This window comes from Aptenodytes patagonicus, chromosome 1 (assembly GCF_965638725.1).
Source record: "Aptenodytes patagonicus chromosome 1, bAptPat1.pri.cur, whole genome shotgun sequence".
Lineage (NCBI taxonomy): Eukaryota > Metazoa > Chordata > Aves > Sphenisciformes > Spheniscidae > Aptenodytes > Aptenodytes patagonicus.
In genome coordinates this window covers 96,244,351-96,259,431 of record NC_134949.1, presented here as the reverse complement: position 1 = coordinate 96,259,431, position 15,081 = coordinate 96,244,351, and the positions used below count along the sequence as shown (strand labels likewise).

The 15,081-nt window shown below is 40.3% G+C and overlaps 1 protein-coding gene across 1 annotated transcript in view; it reads left to right on the top strand.

Annotated features, from left to right (window-relative positions):
- IMPG2 (interphotoreceptor matrix proteoglycan 2) overlaps positions 1-15,081 on the top strand; it is a 63,161-nt gene that overhangs the window by 24,158 nt on the left and 23,922 nt on the right. Inside the window, exons 4-7 of the mRNA XM_076328842.1 lie at positions 2,473-2,504; positions 2,603-2,626; positions 12,236-12,282; positions 12,759-12,850. Coding sequence (XP_076184957.1) covers positions 2,473-2,504; positions 2,603-2,626; positions 12,236-12,282; positions 12,759-12,850 — 195 coding nt within the window. The remainder of the gene's footprint in view (positions 1-2,472; positions 2,505-2,602; positions 2,627-12,235; positions 12,283-12,758; positions 12,851-15,081) is intronic.

Genomic DNA, 15,081 nt, shown 5'->3' with positions numbered 1-15,081 from the left:
GGGTTTTAATGGATGGCTGATAATTCTTTTATCAACTCATTTGTAATTTACAGTTCATGCATTTTTTGTTGTTGTTTTTGCAATAGCTTCACAGCATTGTATAGCAACCAAATGTAGGGGTCACAATCTTTACCATTATTTCTCAAAGCTCCTGTTGAATCCAGTGAGAGATTTTGTCTGAGAAAGAATGGTGAAAAGTCAGGTCGTTTAAACAGTCATTTAAAGCATGTGATCCTTTAAAGTTATTTTATTTCACAAAAGATGTGATTTGCAGTGAAGAGAGAATATTCTGTCCTGAACTAGGTGAATTAAGGAATAATCCAGCTACCCTACGCAGAGGCTGTCATTCAAAGCCAATCATACAGTATTAGGCTTTGCTACTTTGCTACAAAATTGGATGAGAACTTAGTCATTTGATGCCTGTTTTTTAAATGTAGATGTGGAGGCAGTGTGTCATGTTTGTTATTCTAGGCCTTGGCCATTAAAATAATAATTTGGCATTTCAGGTTTGGTTCTTATAAGTTGTTCTTATAATTTCTTGAATAAAAGACTTGGAAATACCAAGACATATTGGTTAAGTCCTGGAACCCAGGTTCGGGAAAGCTGGGTGCCACCAGCTCCTCAGGCTGCCCTGCAACAGAGCTTTGGCCAAGGCACCCCTCCCTGGGGTGTCTCAAGTTTCCTTGCTCTATGAAATGATCAGGACCTTACTGACCCCTGCTGTCAATGGCCTTTGTGGACTAGTGAGTAAAGCTGCTGGGTACTGACTACCAGGTGGTATTAAAAACACGTGTGGGGCCCCTAATAAGCAGTTTAATAGCACCTACAAACTGCCTTGACTGACTGAATATGGAAGAAAGTCTCTTTTTCTAATGAACAAACACCTTTTACTAAAAGGGCTACTACTTATATATAATTTTCCAAAAGCTTGTGGAGAGGGAATCAGCCTCTATTCCTTGCAGACCCCAGTGCACTAAAGCTGAGTACAAGCACTGCATAGAGCAGTGTAATGACCTCTTAAAAAAAATACCCAAAGTCCAGTACAGTTTTATTGGCCCTGAGTTACTCTTCACTGTTAGACTACCTAGTCTTGCTAGTTTCTTTGTTCATCACTTCAAACTGGTCTCACTGTGTCTTAGTTTTTCATACTAAAGTATCTCCAAATACTTCATTTAATGGACTTGTACAATAAAGGTTGGCCAAAGGACATGCTGAAAAGCAAGCTGACTGAAATTGGTATTTTGGCAAGCCCTCCTCAGGCTGATATCCAGGCTGCCTGCCGTTCTAGCTGTGATCGCACTTACTGTCCACAGATGTCCTGGAAAGAAGAGAAAGGTAGTCATTGGGGTGGCTCTGAATCAATAAAAGCTGAACTTCTAGACTTCCTTAGAAACACAGGTGAAGAGAATAAGCAGGCTAACCTGTTCAAAAAGTCTCTTTTGCCTTTTCACTTCTCCTTCACAAAAAGAATCACCAGGATAGCTTAGAGTGTCAGGCCTTAGTTCGCTAAATACATATGGCTGTTTTGCAGAGGAGTTTTCAAAGTGGAAATACTATGTGTTAAGTTTAATGTAATTAACTTCAAAGTAGGTATTTGAGCTGATCAACTTTGGGTTGAGTTTTTACTGAAAAATGTATCTGCATTGATTATGTAAAGAAAGCCAGCCCAATAAACAAACCGCCAAACAATCCCCTTTCCCCTAAAACCAGAGAGAAACAGAAATTTTGTGGCTCGACAATAATCTTGTGTTAAGTATTTTGTATTCTGTTCACATTGGTACAGCAGCAAGACACAGCATTGTTCCTCAACAGCTATCATGCTGCAAACTGCTCAGGATCTCCTCCACTTCTTGTGGGGTTCCCCACAGAAACTCCTGTGACCCCTCTCTAGAACCGATGTCACTAACACCAGGAGAATTCTGATGAAAAATTGTGAACTGTGTAGCCCTGCCTTAGTCTTTATGCACCAATAGGTGAAAAAATGTCATCCGTGTCACTTGTATAACCCTAAACAAAGTCATCAGACTAATCCTACTATGTTATTTTAAGCTGTAACTATACTTTCGAAAAGATGGTTTTAAATCTATAAACAAGTAGCAGAAGTAATAGTGTATTTCTTAAGACTGCTTGCTTAAAAGTATCTTATTACTAGCCTCCTCTAAGGTGAGAGAACATCGTTCCTGCAGAACAGTGCAGGAAAATGCAGAAATGTAGTGCATCTTCTGACAAACTTAGTGCTCTTTACAGTGTCTGTTGTTGAGTTTCAGTTGTATTTTGGAAATGTAGGACACATTTTCTTTTCAGAGAGGACTTTGTTAATAAATTTTGAACTTAAAAAATGAACATAGAACAAAGAAAAGATAATTATTTTGGCACAGGGTAGGAAACAAAGTGGTATAAACTGCATTTCGGTTCCTTTCACCTTACGATACTCAAATATACTCAGGGTTGGTTGGTTTGTTTGTTTTCCAGAAACTGTCCTACACAAAGGAAGCGATGGGCAGGTGAGTATCTGTGTTTGCCTTGCATTTTATTCTGCCTGGAGATAACAGCAGGACTGAGTTGTGACATTTTGTAACCTTTTCTCTCTTTTTCTTGTCAGCTCCTGCACTGACTGGTCATGTGGGTAAGTAATTTTCCCTTCTTAAAGCCTTGTGATCGGTCCTTTCTCCAGTTCCTGCTGCTGCTGGAGTTGATTTGTGCACTGAAGATGAACAAAATTCACCTTTGTGCAAAAGGGCGTATAGAAAAGTGCGGTGGAGAAATCCTGTGGTTCTGGCACGTGAACCTCTCGCAGGCTGTCCTAGCATGCTTGACGTGCTCAAAATATCTCAGCCAATCTGGGGCTTGTACTTTTGCTTAAGTATGTTATCGCCTTGTTGGCTGTCGGGCACAGATGCAGACTATTTACCTGAAGAGGTTTAGTGGGGGAAATCTATTTTGGGAAAGAGATGTGTCCATAGTTACTTGTGTTAGTGTTCCGGTTATCCTGTGAACCTTTCCCAAAGGCTTTAAGGTACTCCTGGTCATCATTAGAAAAAGCAAAAAAGTAGAATGTTTTTGAAATGCTTTTTAAAAAAAACTTTTGAGAGATGTGCTCTAAAAACAGTTACAAGGGAATTGGCTGCTTGGGCTCCTCACACTTTTAACAAGGCAATAAAAATGAAAACTAGTCTGAATTGTGGCTTCTTTTCACCAAAGCAAACCTGAACTTGACCTGTTATTTTCATGTCTTTTTCGAACTGAGAGGAAAACCAGTTCAAATTATTACTCCATTCCTACTCAGAAGTTAATCTAAGCTGTTATTTTTAGACCAATTCAAACCCAAACAACCTAGTGCTGAACTCATCTGAAAAATTGGCAGGGTCGATTCCCTGCTTTACTGGCCATATAAAGCCATGATAAATGTGAGTAATTCATTTACTGGGAAGAGTAATCACCTAACAGACTTTAAAAAAAACCCCAACCTCCCAAACTAGATATCCTCATAATGATTTCATAACCACAACATTATATATTAAAATTAATAACATGAGACAATAAGGGCAAAAGTGGTTCCTAAGAGATTGGTTTCTCTCTGTCCTGTTGATCTGCACACTCCTCTGACATGAGCACTCCCTGAAGCCTCCAGGTCAACTGGGTAGCGTACATCTGTTCAGAACTTTCTCTGTTGAGAATGCAACATTGACCAAACTTTTATACGCTTTTCTTTTAGAAAATAATTTTTTAAAAAAATCATCTTGTCCTTGTAAACTTTGTGGGTCCAATTCTTTCTCATTAGCATCAGTCATTCTCTAGACTGGCTCTTTACATGAATGGAACCACATCTTATTTATCAGAAAATGTGAATTCAGAGATACAGTTATCTCAGTTTGAATGTTGACGACTCTGAAAAACTTCATCTTTCTGAAGAAGTTTGAGTTTGAAAACCTAGTGTATCCCTCTGTGTGATCATTCAGGGAATCTAGTAAGCGTGGAGATATATGAGAGGAATGAGAGTCAACACTAATCTAGAGTCCCTACATGCACTGGGCTAAACAACCTAACAATGCAAAAAGCCCAGCATTTGGTTGAAAGGTGGATCAGAGTGATGAATGTTGTACTCATACAAAAGTCATCTTATGGAGTGCTTTGTGACAGGCATTAAAGGGGCTCCAGTAGACAATTGGCAAGCTTTACCCAACTCAATTCACTGTGGGGCTTTATTGCATCTCTCTCAAAAACACACTGCTTTTATCCCACTATATATTACTTCAGATTGTTTGTAGCTTTAGGATGGGATCTCTGTTATCACCGTCAGTTTAAACTTTGGTTTTACTATATCTTTTCCTCTAAAAGTTGTTGTTTGTCTTGTGCTTGCATATGATAGTGTTTTATTGCATAAAGAGAGTGATACAAGACTGAAGCAGTGAGATAGAAACAGGTAGATTTGCTCTGGATAACAGAGCATCAGGAAGAAATTAATATGATTTATTTTGGCAAAATTAAAAAAAACCCACAACCCTTACTCTAAGAGCGTCCTGGGCATCTCTGCACCACAAGGTTTAAGAAGTGAAGTTTGTAAGCCAGGGTCATATAAAAACATTGGCTGTCATGGGTAGAAGATGTCTCATCTAACTTCAGACATCCTCCATCAAGAGGAGTGAGTGAACCATCTCAGTATTGCCAACAGCCAACATTATTATTTCATGAAAAAATATACTAGACTTCCTAATACACATCAGAATAAAATGAAGACCTTTTAAAAATGTTCTGTAAGAAATCGGAGCAAGGACCTAAACCAGGATCACCCCCAGTCCTTAAGGCACAGTGTGGGAAATCCGGCATCAAGTCCCCCCTGCACAGAAAGAGATGCGAGTGCCGTTGTGTGAGAGCTTCTGCCATTTTCTGGGCAGTGCTGTAGTCACCTGCTGACCCACATGTGCAGAGAGAGGCTGGTCCAGTGCAGGGCAATGCGATGCAATGATCTGAGCATGGCTGTATTGCCACCCAGCTGTGCCGTCTGTGTCAGAACGGGGAATTGACCTGGTCTCATATCTCAAGGGATGGCAGGACTATCCTAAAGCACCAGCTTTAGGTATCTAGCTGAGATGTTCAGGTGAGGCTCCCACGTTGCCAGGCGAGGACAGGCTTCTCCAGGGGATGCCTCGAAGCAGGGGTCTAACAGAGGTGCTCTGACTTGTCCTCTGGGGAACCCCAGTTTCTCTGATGACTGTGCAGAAGCAGTCATTTCAGTTTGGAGGCCTAGCACTAGGCATATTTCCCAGTCTGTTTTCCCACTGATAAGAACATAGGAATTTTTGCAGTAGGTTCATTTTCTAGAGCATAGCCCAGGCACAAGAAACTAAGAGTGTTTTCTTTTTATGAGCTTTGACCAATCTGTTTTTTCTGTGAAACAGTTGGGGGTCCATTTCCTTAATTTGAGGCTGATCTGGAACAGAAGATAGGCCCTGGATATCTGTTGCTTATTTTAATTACACTACCTTTCTAGATTAAAGCAAAACTGTGCTGAAAGCTATAAATAGCTGCAGAATTGAAACTGTGATTTAAATAATTTAATACATCTCATAATCCTACCTAGATGTCAATACCGTGTCTCTGTCTAGCTGGAAAAAGCTGGTTTCAGCTAGTTAAATGCTAGGATAGTTTTAGTGTAGCCTACAGAAAGCTGGCTTGTACTTGTGTAGTTTACTTCCCAGAATAACTCACAATCATCCTGCTGTTACGCAACTGTCAGTAATGCCAGAAAGTTTGTTCCTGTAAGGCTAGTGCATGCATTCACATAGGTTAAATGCTTGGCTAGCCTGGCCTTTTAAGGAACGGAGGGATTAAACTAAGTACCACTGAGGAGAAAACCTCAAAGGAAAAGTAACACATGGGACATAATCCAGATGTGTATAGAGCAGCCCAGTGGACGTTGTGGAGTCTTGCCCCAGTGGGAAGTGTGGGAGCGCTACATCAGCTAAAGACTTTTAATAATTGCTTTATTCAGTAGGTTGTTGGGACTTTGCATTATGAATTTTGCTCTCATAATTTTGGAGTATGTCTCGTGACAATAGGACAGTTGTTTTGTCTAATTCTTGGGGGGGTCAAAAGCCCGATCTTGAGAATGAACTGAAGGCAAAGGAGTAGCACAAAATTGCTGCAATAGAAAAGTATAGCTTTTATGTCAGAGCCTTGCTTGAATGCTGTATGCACAATAACATACTGAAGAAAAGATAAGGAGTGTGGGATAGTTGAAAAGGATGGATACAATGCACTAATTTTTCACTTCTTCAGAAGTGGCTATTAATGTCAAATGAAATAAATAGAAGCATGCGTCCTTTCTGAGTGGTGCTTGCTGATTCTGGACTCACTGAAATTAGTCACAATGAATCATGTCCGGAACTCCTTTGTTCTGTCCGTGTTCTCTGCTTTGAAATACATTGGCAAATTTAGGATCTATATTTCATCGGCAGTGTGGCAGCAATGTTTGATGTATCAACTCAAATTTTGTACTGTTTATCTACATGTGCTTCATGAAAGAAAAAGAGTTTGTCTTCCGTGCTGGGATCATTTCAACAGTTCAGCAGTTCTGCCTGCAGTGAAGTAGAAACATACCTGAGCTCCTTTACTGTCTGCATATGGACTTGGCAATGATATTGCTCATTTCAGAAATTTTTTAACATCTGCACAGCTTTACCCCATGTGAAGAGTTCCATACTGCTGCTCTTCAGTTGTATATTTTCTTTTGTGCTCCCTACTGTCAGGTAGCAAATATGAAAGGTTTGTCCTGCTTTAATTAAAACCAAAAGAGGTTAAAATTCAAGAACTACCTAAATGAAAATTAAGATAAATGCAGGTACAATTTAAAAGGAAAAGAATCTGAATACAAGGCTCACTCTTGCATTCTGTAGTTGGATAAAAATACTTCTGAAATCACAAATTTAGTTCAAGGACATGTGATTAAAATATTTAAAAAGGAGAAAATGAGACCATAAAATGATTTTCCCTTCTTTGTGTAATATGAGCATTGAAATAATAATGTTTAAGAAAAATAAATGCTTGACATAACAAACTAGACTTCGGGACATTCAAATTGATAAACAAACTGATGGATGTCCAGAAACGTGTAGTACAAATCTGAAGATGTTACCTTCTTCAGAGAGTTGAGTTTGTGTTAAACCTTGAGGAGTAATGTAGAGAAAAATGTAACTAATACCTTTATAAAATTTTATGGGGGGGTGAAATGGTATCACCAATGTCCCATTTGACAGGTCCAGAGTGGTATTTCTCCTTAATAACACAGTATGGTTGCACATAAAGAACTTGTTTAGGCTCTACAGTTGCCTGTGAGTCAATGGGACACTCTGCTTTGGTGGACTGGAACCTATTGAGTCTTTTCCTGACATGACTGGTGTCACACAGAAGTACTTACCATGGGGTTCAAAAAAGGGGAATATAGGCTGTATTTGTGAGCTGTGTTTGCTATATTAATACGTATAGGCTGTCTATAAGCATTGTTTGCTTCAGATCAACTTCTGAGGCCCTTATGGGTCTTGTCTTACACCTGCCTAGATCCAGGTGTCTAACAGAGCTGTGTGATCTGAAACCGGTTGTTTCTGCCAAGGAAACACAGTGCAGTGTTGGTCATTCTGCTGCTTAGACATCTGCTTGTGCATATTCCTTCCTACTTTTCCATACATATGTGTATGTTTTTATATTTTGCTTACTGCTCAGCCAAGGTGGTCCAAGGCATCACTCATGCAGGTAGGACAACAGAAATTACATTTCATATGTATGTGTCTCAAATTCACAATAAGCTCTTGCTGGAATATAGTCCCTCCACTTGGAGTGGCTCGCTTATGTAGATATAGTTAAAAATAAAGCCTGGGCCCTGGATTAATCCTGGGGGAAAAAAAAAAAATCCCTGATATTTTAAATGGTGTGACTGAAGGGGAATTTGAATCTGTGTTTACCTTGAAGAGCAGTGTGTTCAGGCAAGTCAGTATATGCATTGTCATGTGCATTTTGAGTGGCTTCCTCAGAGATACCTAGTACTATTGCTGCTTTTTTAGGAGATTAATAAAGTGAGCATTTGAAAAATTAAAATATTAAGGGGAAGTCGAAGGCAAAAAGAAATGGATGCAAAAAGAAAGCAAACCTCACCGTTCCAGTAAAGCAATGAAAAAACAATGTTGTGCATAAAGTGAGGTCGGTTATAGCACAGTTCCTTAAAACAGTTTTTTTATCCTCCTGAGAAAAAGTGATAACTGCTAATTTGACCAAATTTGGTACTTGACTGGTCTTGCTTGGTTAGATTGATTAGGGTTTTACTAGGTGTTATTTAAGCCCTTGGCTTTTAATTTTCAGCCAGCTGTGAGCCAGAATTTTGTCAGAAAATTGGTTAGCTCTTGGGGGCTTGTATTTAAAAGCCCCTCAGTACCAGTAAGAATATATTACCCGGCCTTGACAAGCCAGTTACTGCTTAAGATGATGGGTTTGCTATGCTCTAAATGACAGCGGCCTTATTCTCACCTTGCTTTTCAGCACTCTCACGGTTGCCCCATGGCCTGGTTTGGTCTGTGGTTGCCACCACGTGGCTAACCTGGTGCCTAAGTTGGTGTTACCAACCAAAGTGCCCTGTTGGATGGAGAGCTGCCGCTCATTTGAGTCAGTGACAGTGAGAGTGCTCTGGGACCTCTGAAAAATTGGAGAATTTTATTTTGAATGTTCATAACCAGTAATCCAATCTAGAAGTAGTACTCTACTCTAGAAAACTAATTTTAAGCCTTTCCATTTGCACACTGCTGCTCTTTTGAAAATGTGATTTATACCATACCATAGCATTCTCCTTGTTTTTTCTTGCCTACTTTGAGGATTTTTCCTTTAAAAACGCGAGCAACTTAGTTAAAATTGATCTTGCAGTACCGTGTGCGGGTGCCCAGGGGCTGGCAGGGGGCTGCAGGGCAGCCTCTGTGAGGAGCAGCCGGGGCTGCCCTTTGCCGGTCACAGCCAGCTTCAGCTGGCTCCGACGGACCCACCGCAGGGCACGGCTGAGCCCCGCAGCCGAGCTGGTGGCACCTCAGGGAAAACATGTTTAAGAAAGGGCAAAAACACTGCACAGGAGGAAGAGGAGGGAACAAAAAGAATGAGAAATGGCGGCATAGGGAACACCAAGGTCGAAGGAGGAGGTGGCAGCATTCCATGGCAGAGCGAGTATTCCCTGCAGGCTGTGGAGGACTCGTGCTGGAGCAGGTAGACATCTCCTGAAGGAACTGCTGCCCCTGAAGAGCCCCCACCAGGTAGAGGAGTCAGGAGTGAAGCTGAGCCTGGGAAAGGGTGGAGGAAAGGTGGTGTTTTAATGTTTCTTTCTCACTACCCTAATCTATTTATCACTACCCTAATCTCACTACTAATCTATTTATATGCAATAAATTGATTTAATTTTCCCCAAGGTGAGTCTGTTTTGCCCATGGAGGTAATTGGTAAGCAATCTTCCTGTCTTTATCTCAGCCCATGAACTTTTTCATCTTATTTTCTCCCGTCTCGTTGAGAAGGAGGAGTGAGAGAGTGGCTGGGTGGGCATTTGGCCCTCAGCCAAGGCTAACCCACCACAAAACTGGGTCCACAATTCAGTTGGTCAGATAACCTTTTAGGTCCTTTCGAGATGCCCTAAGTTACGGTACAGATCTGCAGAAGGCTGGCAGGTATGATGTGGGATCCGTGGGCAACCAGTGCCTTCTGGGGCAGGAGCTGGAGGTCAGGAGTGCCTGGAGGCCTCTCGAAGTATACTGGGCACCAGCCCGTGGGCAGCTGGATCGAATCCTGTGAGTCTCAGGCTGAGCTCAGAGCCTAAATTATTCTACCAAAGCAAATCATGTTTCTCGCTGTCCCCTTCTCAAAAAAAGGGGGCTGATAAAAGGCTTAGCTAATGTTTGAGCACTTCAGCTGAACAGAGGGTTACAAATCCTGTAGCAGAGTTGTTTCACTGCACATCAGTTTGCTTTTGTTGAGTTTTTATTCTGACCTTAGTTACGCTAAACAGTTTGTAATAAGTAAAATCCCAGATTGTTTCACCTCTCCTGAAAAGTAGAATCATATTTGCTTCTGAACATACCATCGTTAAATATGATGCACTAAAATGCTTTATTTACTGATGCTGTAATTTGGTGAGACTCTGGTGTAGATGTAATCTAATGCCTATTGAAATTGATAAGAGTAATGCATCCTTTGAGTTAGGTGAATTTAATTGGAAATTATTTCATCTGACCAATTAATAATTAAGCAATAGTTTTTATTTCAGTTCTAAGATGAAAAACAGGTAAGGAAACTAAATCCCTCTAAAATACAACCAGCGTTCTTAAGAAAATCTAAATCCTTTTAATGTGGGATTTTGGGGGGGGGGGGTTAGCAGAAAGAAGTTGATGTTTTTTGAATGAGTTACTTGTGACTCTTTACACATGTGATGGCAATGGCACTGAGGATAAGAGAGGATATCTTGTCTAAGTTATACTTGCTAGTAAAATTTGGCTTTCCAGTCTTGGAAATCATTCCAAGATTTACTGAGGTTGTCAAAGAATCAGTAGAGAGTTAACTTGCGCTGTGCTGGCTGAAAACGGGTAGCAGTGTCCACGAGATGGAAGCAGACACAAATAACTGTACCTTTCAAAGTTTGCATATAGCTCATCGGCTTTAGCTGTTCAGGAAAATACATGAAGGTTCTGTTTAAACTCTTGAATAAGTATTTTCCGCTTTGTTCATCTGGCGATTATTTTATTTTTCATTAATATTTTATAATTGTTATGTAGATCTCACCCTGTCAGTTTAACATTCCCTGAACTTACTATATTTTAATCATTATGTGCAGGACTAGCCTGTGCCTCCTGAGAAAGGATGGGTGAAAAGATTCCTGGCTTAAATATAAAATTCATCAGATTTGTCTTCAGGTCTGTTTATTGGCAAGTGTTATGTGTCTGTGAGAGGCAGGGGGAGAAACAGAGTTTGAGATGTTAACTCAGGGAAACTATCATATGTTTGATCATATGCTTGATCATGTGCCCCAGTATCTTTAGTACGTAACTTTGGATCTGGTTGTCTGGCTGGTGCTGGAAGCCTTTGATTTTCGGAGTGATACAGAGACTGATTATATGTCCTGAAGGAGGCAAAATATCCATCAGCTTTGACTGGAGTTTTGCTTGAGGGCAAACTGCAAGACCAGTACTCTAGTATGTGAACCAAAAAATCAGACCTGGCAAGGCTAGGAAGCATGGCTCACATAGTATCAGCACTTGCGTATATTACAGTGAAGACTGCTTGCTGCAATGCTTATTTTATGGCGCAAGTATGACCACCAATAAAAAAGAAGTTTCTTTAGAAGTGGGAGAAATATCTCAATGCAGTGAACTTCAATGATTTTCTGAAGTTCAGTTTCTCTCTAGCACTTAAACTTCCAATCTTACAGATTAGGCTGTATATATTAAAAATATGACAAACCTGAAAAATAATTTTTTCTTCATTCAGGAAAGACTTGTTTCTGTCAGAGCGTGTCTCCCACTCTTGGTAACTTGACAGTTGCTCAGGGCTTACAGAAATGGCCCCAAGGAGCTTGGGTTTACTGTAAGAGCCATGTCAAAGCTGTTAGTTAGTTCAGGCTGACAGTCTTCATCTGATTTTTATCTGAAATGTTTTTCTTTTCTACATTTGGCCTAGAGTTGTTTTGTGTGTGTGTGAATGCAATAATTGGATTTGGAAACTGTTGCCTTTTGAAGATTTCCAAATAAGCAGGGTAAAAGTCATGATAAGAACCACCCATCTTCTTGCAGCGATTTCAGTAGTTATGATGTTTTAGTGCACTAGAGAGTATTTTAAAAACTGAGCATTTTATAGAACATTACAGGTTATCTTTGTGTTCTGTCTCTGGTCTTTGCATTTGCCTCCTTTACAGAACTGCTAGAAGGCAAAACGCATTTTTGGGGGGGACTCCAAGTCAGTTGGAATATGAGGAGGTTAGCAACCTGGAGAGGCACGTGATGTGTTGTGCGTTGCAAGTGAACTGATATCTAAGTTGCAAAAGATTACTGAAATATTGCAAAGCCTAATTTTATGATGTTATCAGCAAAGTAGTACCATGACAAATTTCTTCTGCAAACATGTTTTTTGGTTTGGCAGCAGAATCACAGATAAATCAAAAACTAGTAAATCTATCTCACCATGTCCAACCTCAATTTCTGATTTTATTTTTATTTGGCAGTAGTGGGACTCCAACTCCAGCTTCGGATGCTGATGTTACCACATCGAGAGGTCAGTTTTCATCTAACTCCTGTCAAGGCTGATTCTGAATTACTAGAAAATTGAGAAATTCAATGGTGTTTGGATTTCAGAAAGAGCTGTGAATTTTTCCATCTCCAAATAATGCTGTTTGTGATCTGGAGATCATGTTACATGCTGACATTATTTTGTTACCATATGAATCATGAAAATCCTACTTGAGAAATTAGGTCTGTGCACTTTTTACTGCACTTAACTTCATGTTCCCAAAAAATACATCTGCTTAGACAGAACATTAGTATTTTATTCTGATTAGTGTATTTGATTCTTTTCTTCAGGCTCTTCAGGTGTTTCCTGTGTTGTTTCTGTCATGATGATGGGAATAGGAATCAAATTTTACTGTTGGTTTATGCTTGTTGAACTGCCTCTGTGTGTATCTACATGTACTGGGTATAAAAAAAAAAAACAAAAAACAAAAAAAAAATAATACTGCTCTCTTTCAAACTCAGATGCAGCTGCCAATGTTCCTCCCCCTCATGAGATCTCCATTGAGAGTCCTGCGGGTGGTACCATCCATGAGATCGAAGATGCAGACGCTACTGTGAGTGGTGGTTTTCATTTGGTTCAGCATTCTGTTGCCTCTCGTAAATAATATTGTTTGTGGTCATTTGCATTTCCTAGTACTTAAAGGTATTGTTAGCATAGTGTGTTAACACGAATTAAGATTTCATAAAAACAGGTCATGAACTTTAGAAAGTTTTAAAATAACTTCCTGGGTAGGTATTTTTTCATTTGCAGAGGCTTTGCAATGCTGCTTCCCCCACAGTGAGAGAGAACAGATCAGTTGAGCTATCGGGTGAGGATTTTGCTAGTGGCATAGGACTAAACAGGGAATGCCTAGGACTTTTGAAAGCTCCAAGAAGAATGTGGAGCATTATTATTCCTATGGAAACACAGTACACCTTAAATTGCTGCAGTAGTGTTTCAAGGGTCCATGTGGTACAATTGTGTAGGGCAGCAGAGAGGTGGCCTGGATAGCCTTGGAGATTCCTTCCGATTCTCTGCTCCTTTTCCTCTGCTGACGTAGATGAACTTTTATTTATCATCTTACAGTCAACCTTACCTTGATATCAGAACAAAACTCCTGACACAGGGAAGCCTACATCAAGTACTTAAAACATCTCTGTAAAAGTGAGCTGGCTTTCAGAAGTGCTGGCCACCACATAGGTCCCAGGGAATTATTTGCTTCCAGGAAACAGCTCCTCTGGATTAAAATTTAGGCCCAAACTCTAGATTCCAACCGAAGTGTTCGTGGGCCTACATGACTGAAGAAAATTTTGCAAACCAGTGGTATGAATCAGCTGGCTTTTGTTTTCTTATAAATGTGAAACTCTCACTGGATTTACTGAGAAGCTTACAAAGTTGCACACGCTGCATATAAGTAGAAGCTGATTTATGGTACTGGGTTTAACTGTGCACTGTTCTGTAACCTAGTATGGCCATGAATCAAAGCTGGGCCAAACTGTACTTTCTTCTAGAGCTTTCAGGGCTGACTGTGGAGCTCTGGTATTGTGCTTCCAAGAATAAATACTGAATATGGAACAGGCAGACAGCTTCTGACTCAAGTCCAGGGTCTGACTTTATATTATGTACCAAGAACACTTGTGGTTTGGTCCCATGTACACCATTATTCTTTTTTGAAACAGAACTGCCTGAAGTATTTCTGCCTGAGCAGAGAATAGGACCACTCAGTAAATCAGAAAGAAACCAGAATTAGATTGCTGCTGCTACAGTGTTTTCACGCTATACAGTTACATCACACCTCATCACTGCTCTGTGCAGCCAAAATGCATTGCAGATTACAAGACCAAGAGTGAGCAAGGCTCATCTTCTGGACTCATATGTTGACTGTACTTCTGGTTTTGGGGGACTGATAAAAGATTGAAACTATATGGAGTTGCAAACAGCCATGTAGTAGCAGCACATATATGCCTGCTAAGTATGTGTATCTCGCATGTTAACTAGCTTTAAGTAGTGTACCAGTCATTCTGGTCCTTAACAAAGTTATCTAGTCAAAAAGGGATGGGGAGAGGCAGAGAATTTAACTAAAAGTTTTAGAGGGTCCCTAAACAATGTATAAGTCACTCACTGGTGCCAGCTAAGCTTTCTGGAGAAAAGTTTTTCCATTTCCTGCACCATACATAACACAGGCTGCAGTTTTGCTGAAAAGGTCTGTTTTGTTGGCTCTCTTTTTTCCTTTTTAATGGGGAAAAAACAACTGCATGTAAATAGCCAAAGACATTTGGCTATTTGGCTAAAGTAAACTTAAGCCAGCCTTCCCTCCTCTCCCCCACAAATCCCAATTTTTTGTTTTAGAACAAAACCATGAAACAAGATCTGTTTTTTCTCATGTCATTCAGTATACCACAAGGAACAGTATACCGGTTGTAAAATACTAAGGAACTAAGCAGAAAGTGTTCTTCCTGTGTTGCTCAGTCATTCAAATTAGATCAAAATCTGGAATTCACTGCTGCCTGTTGCAGCCATGATAGCTACATGCTTCCCTGCTGCATAGCACAGCCACTGCTACGGGGCTCCTTGGGCAACTGCAGACCTATCAGTTGAAACCCACCAGTTTAGCTTGGCAGAGGTCCTCACAGATCTCTCAATGCCCATTGTTTATCTGGGAGGATCCTTCACATACTGAGGCTGAACAACACAGGGTGTTGTTCTGAATTTAGAACTTGGCAAAGGTAACTTGTCTTCCAGGTGGAATAGTAAGTAGGAGCCGTGTGATAAACGGGTAAATTTTGGGTAAATCAGCCTATTGCT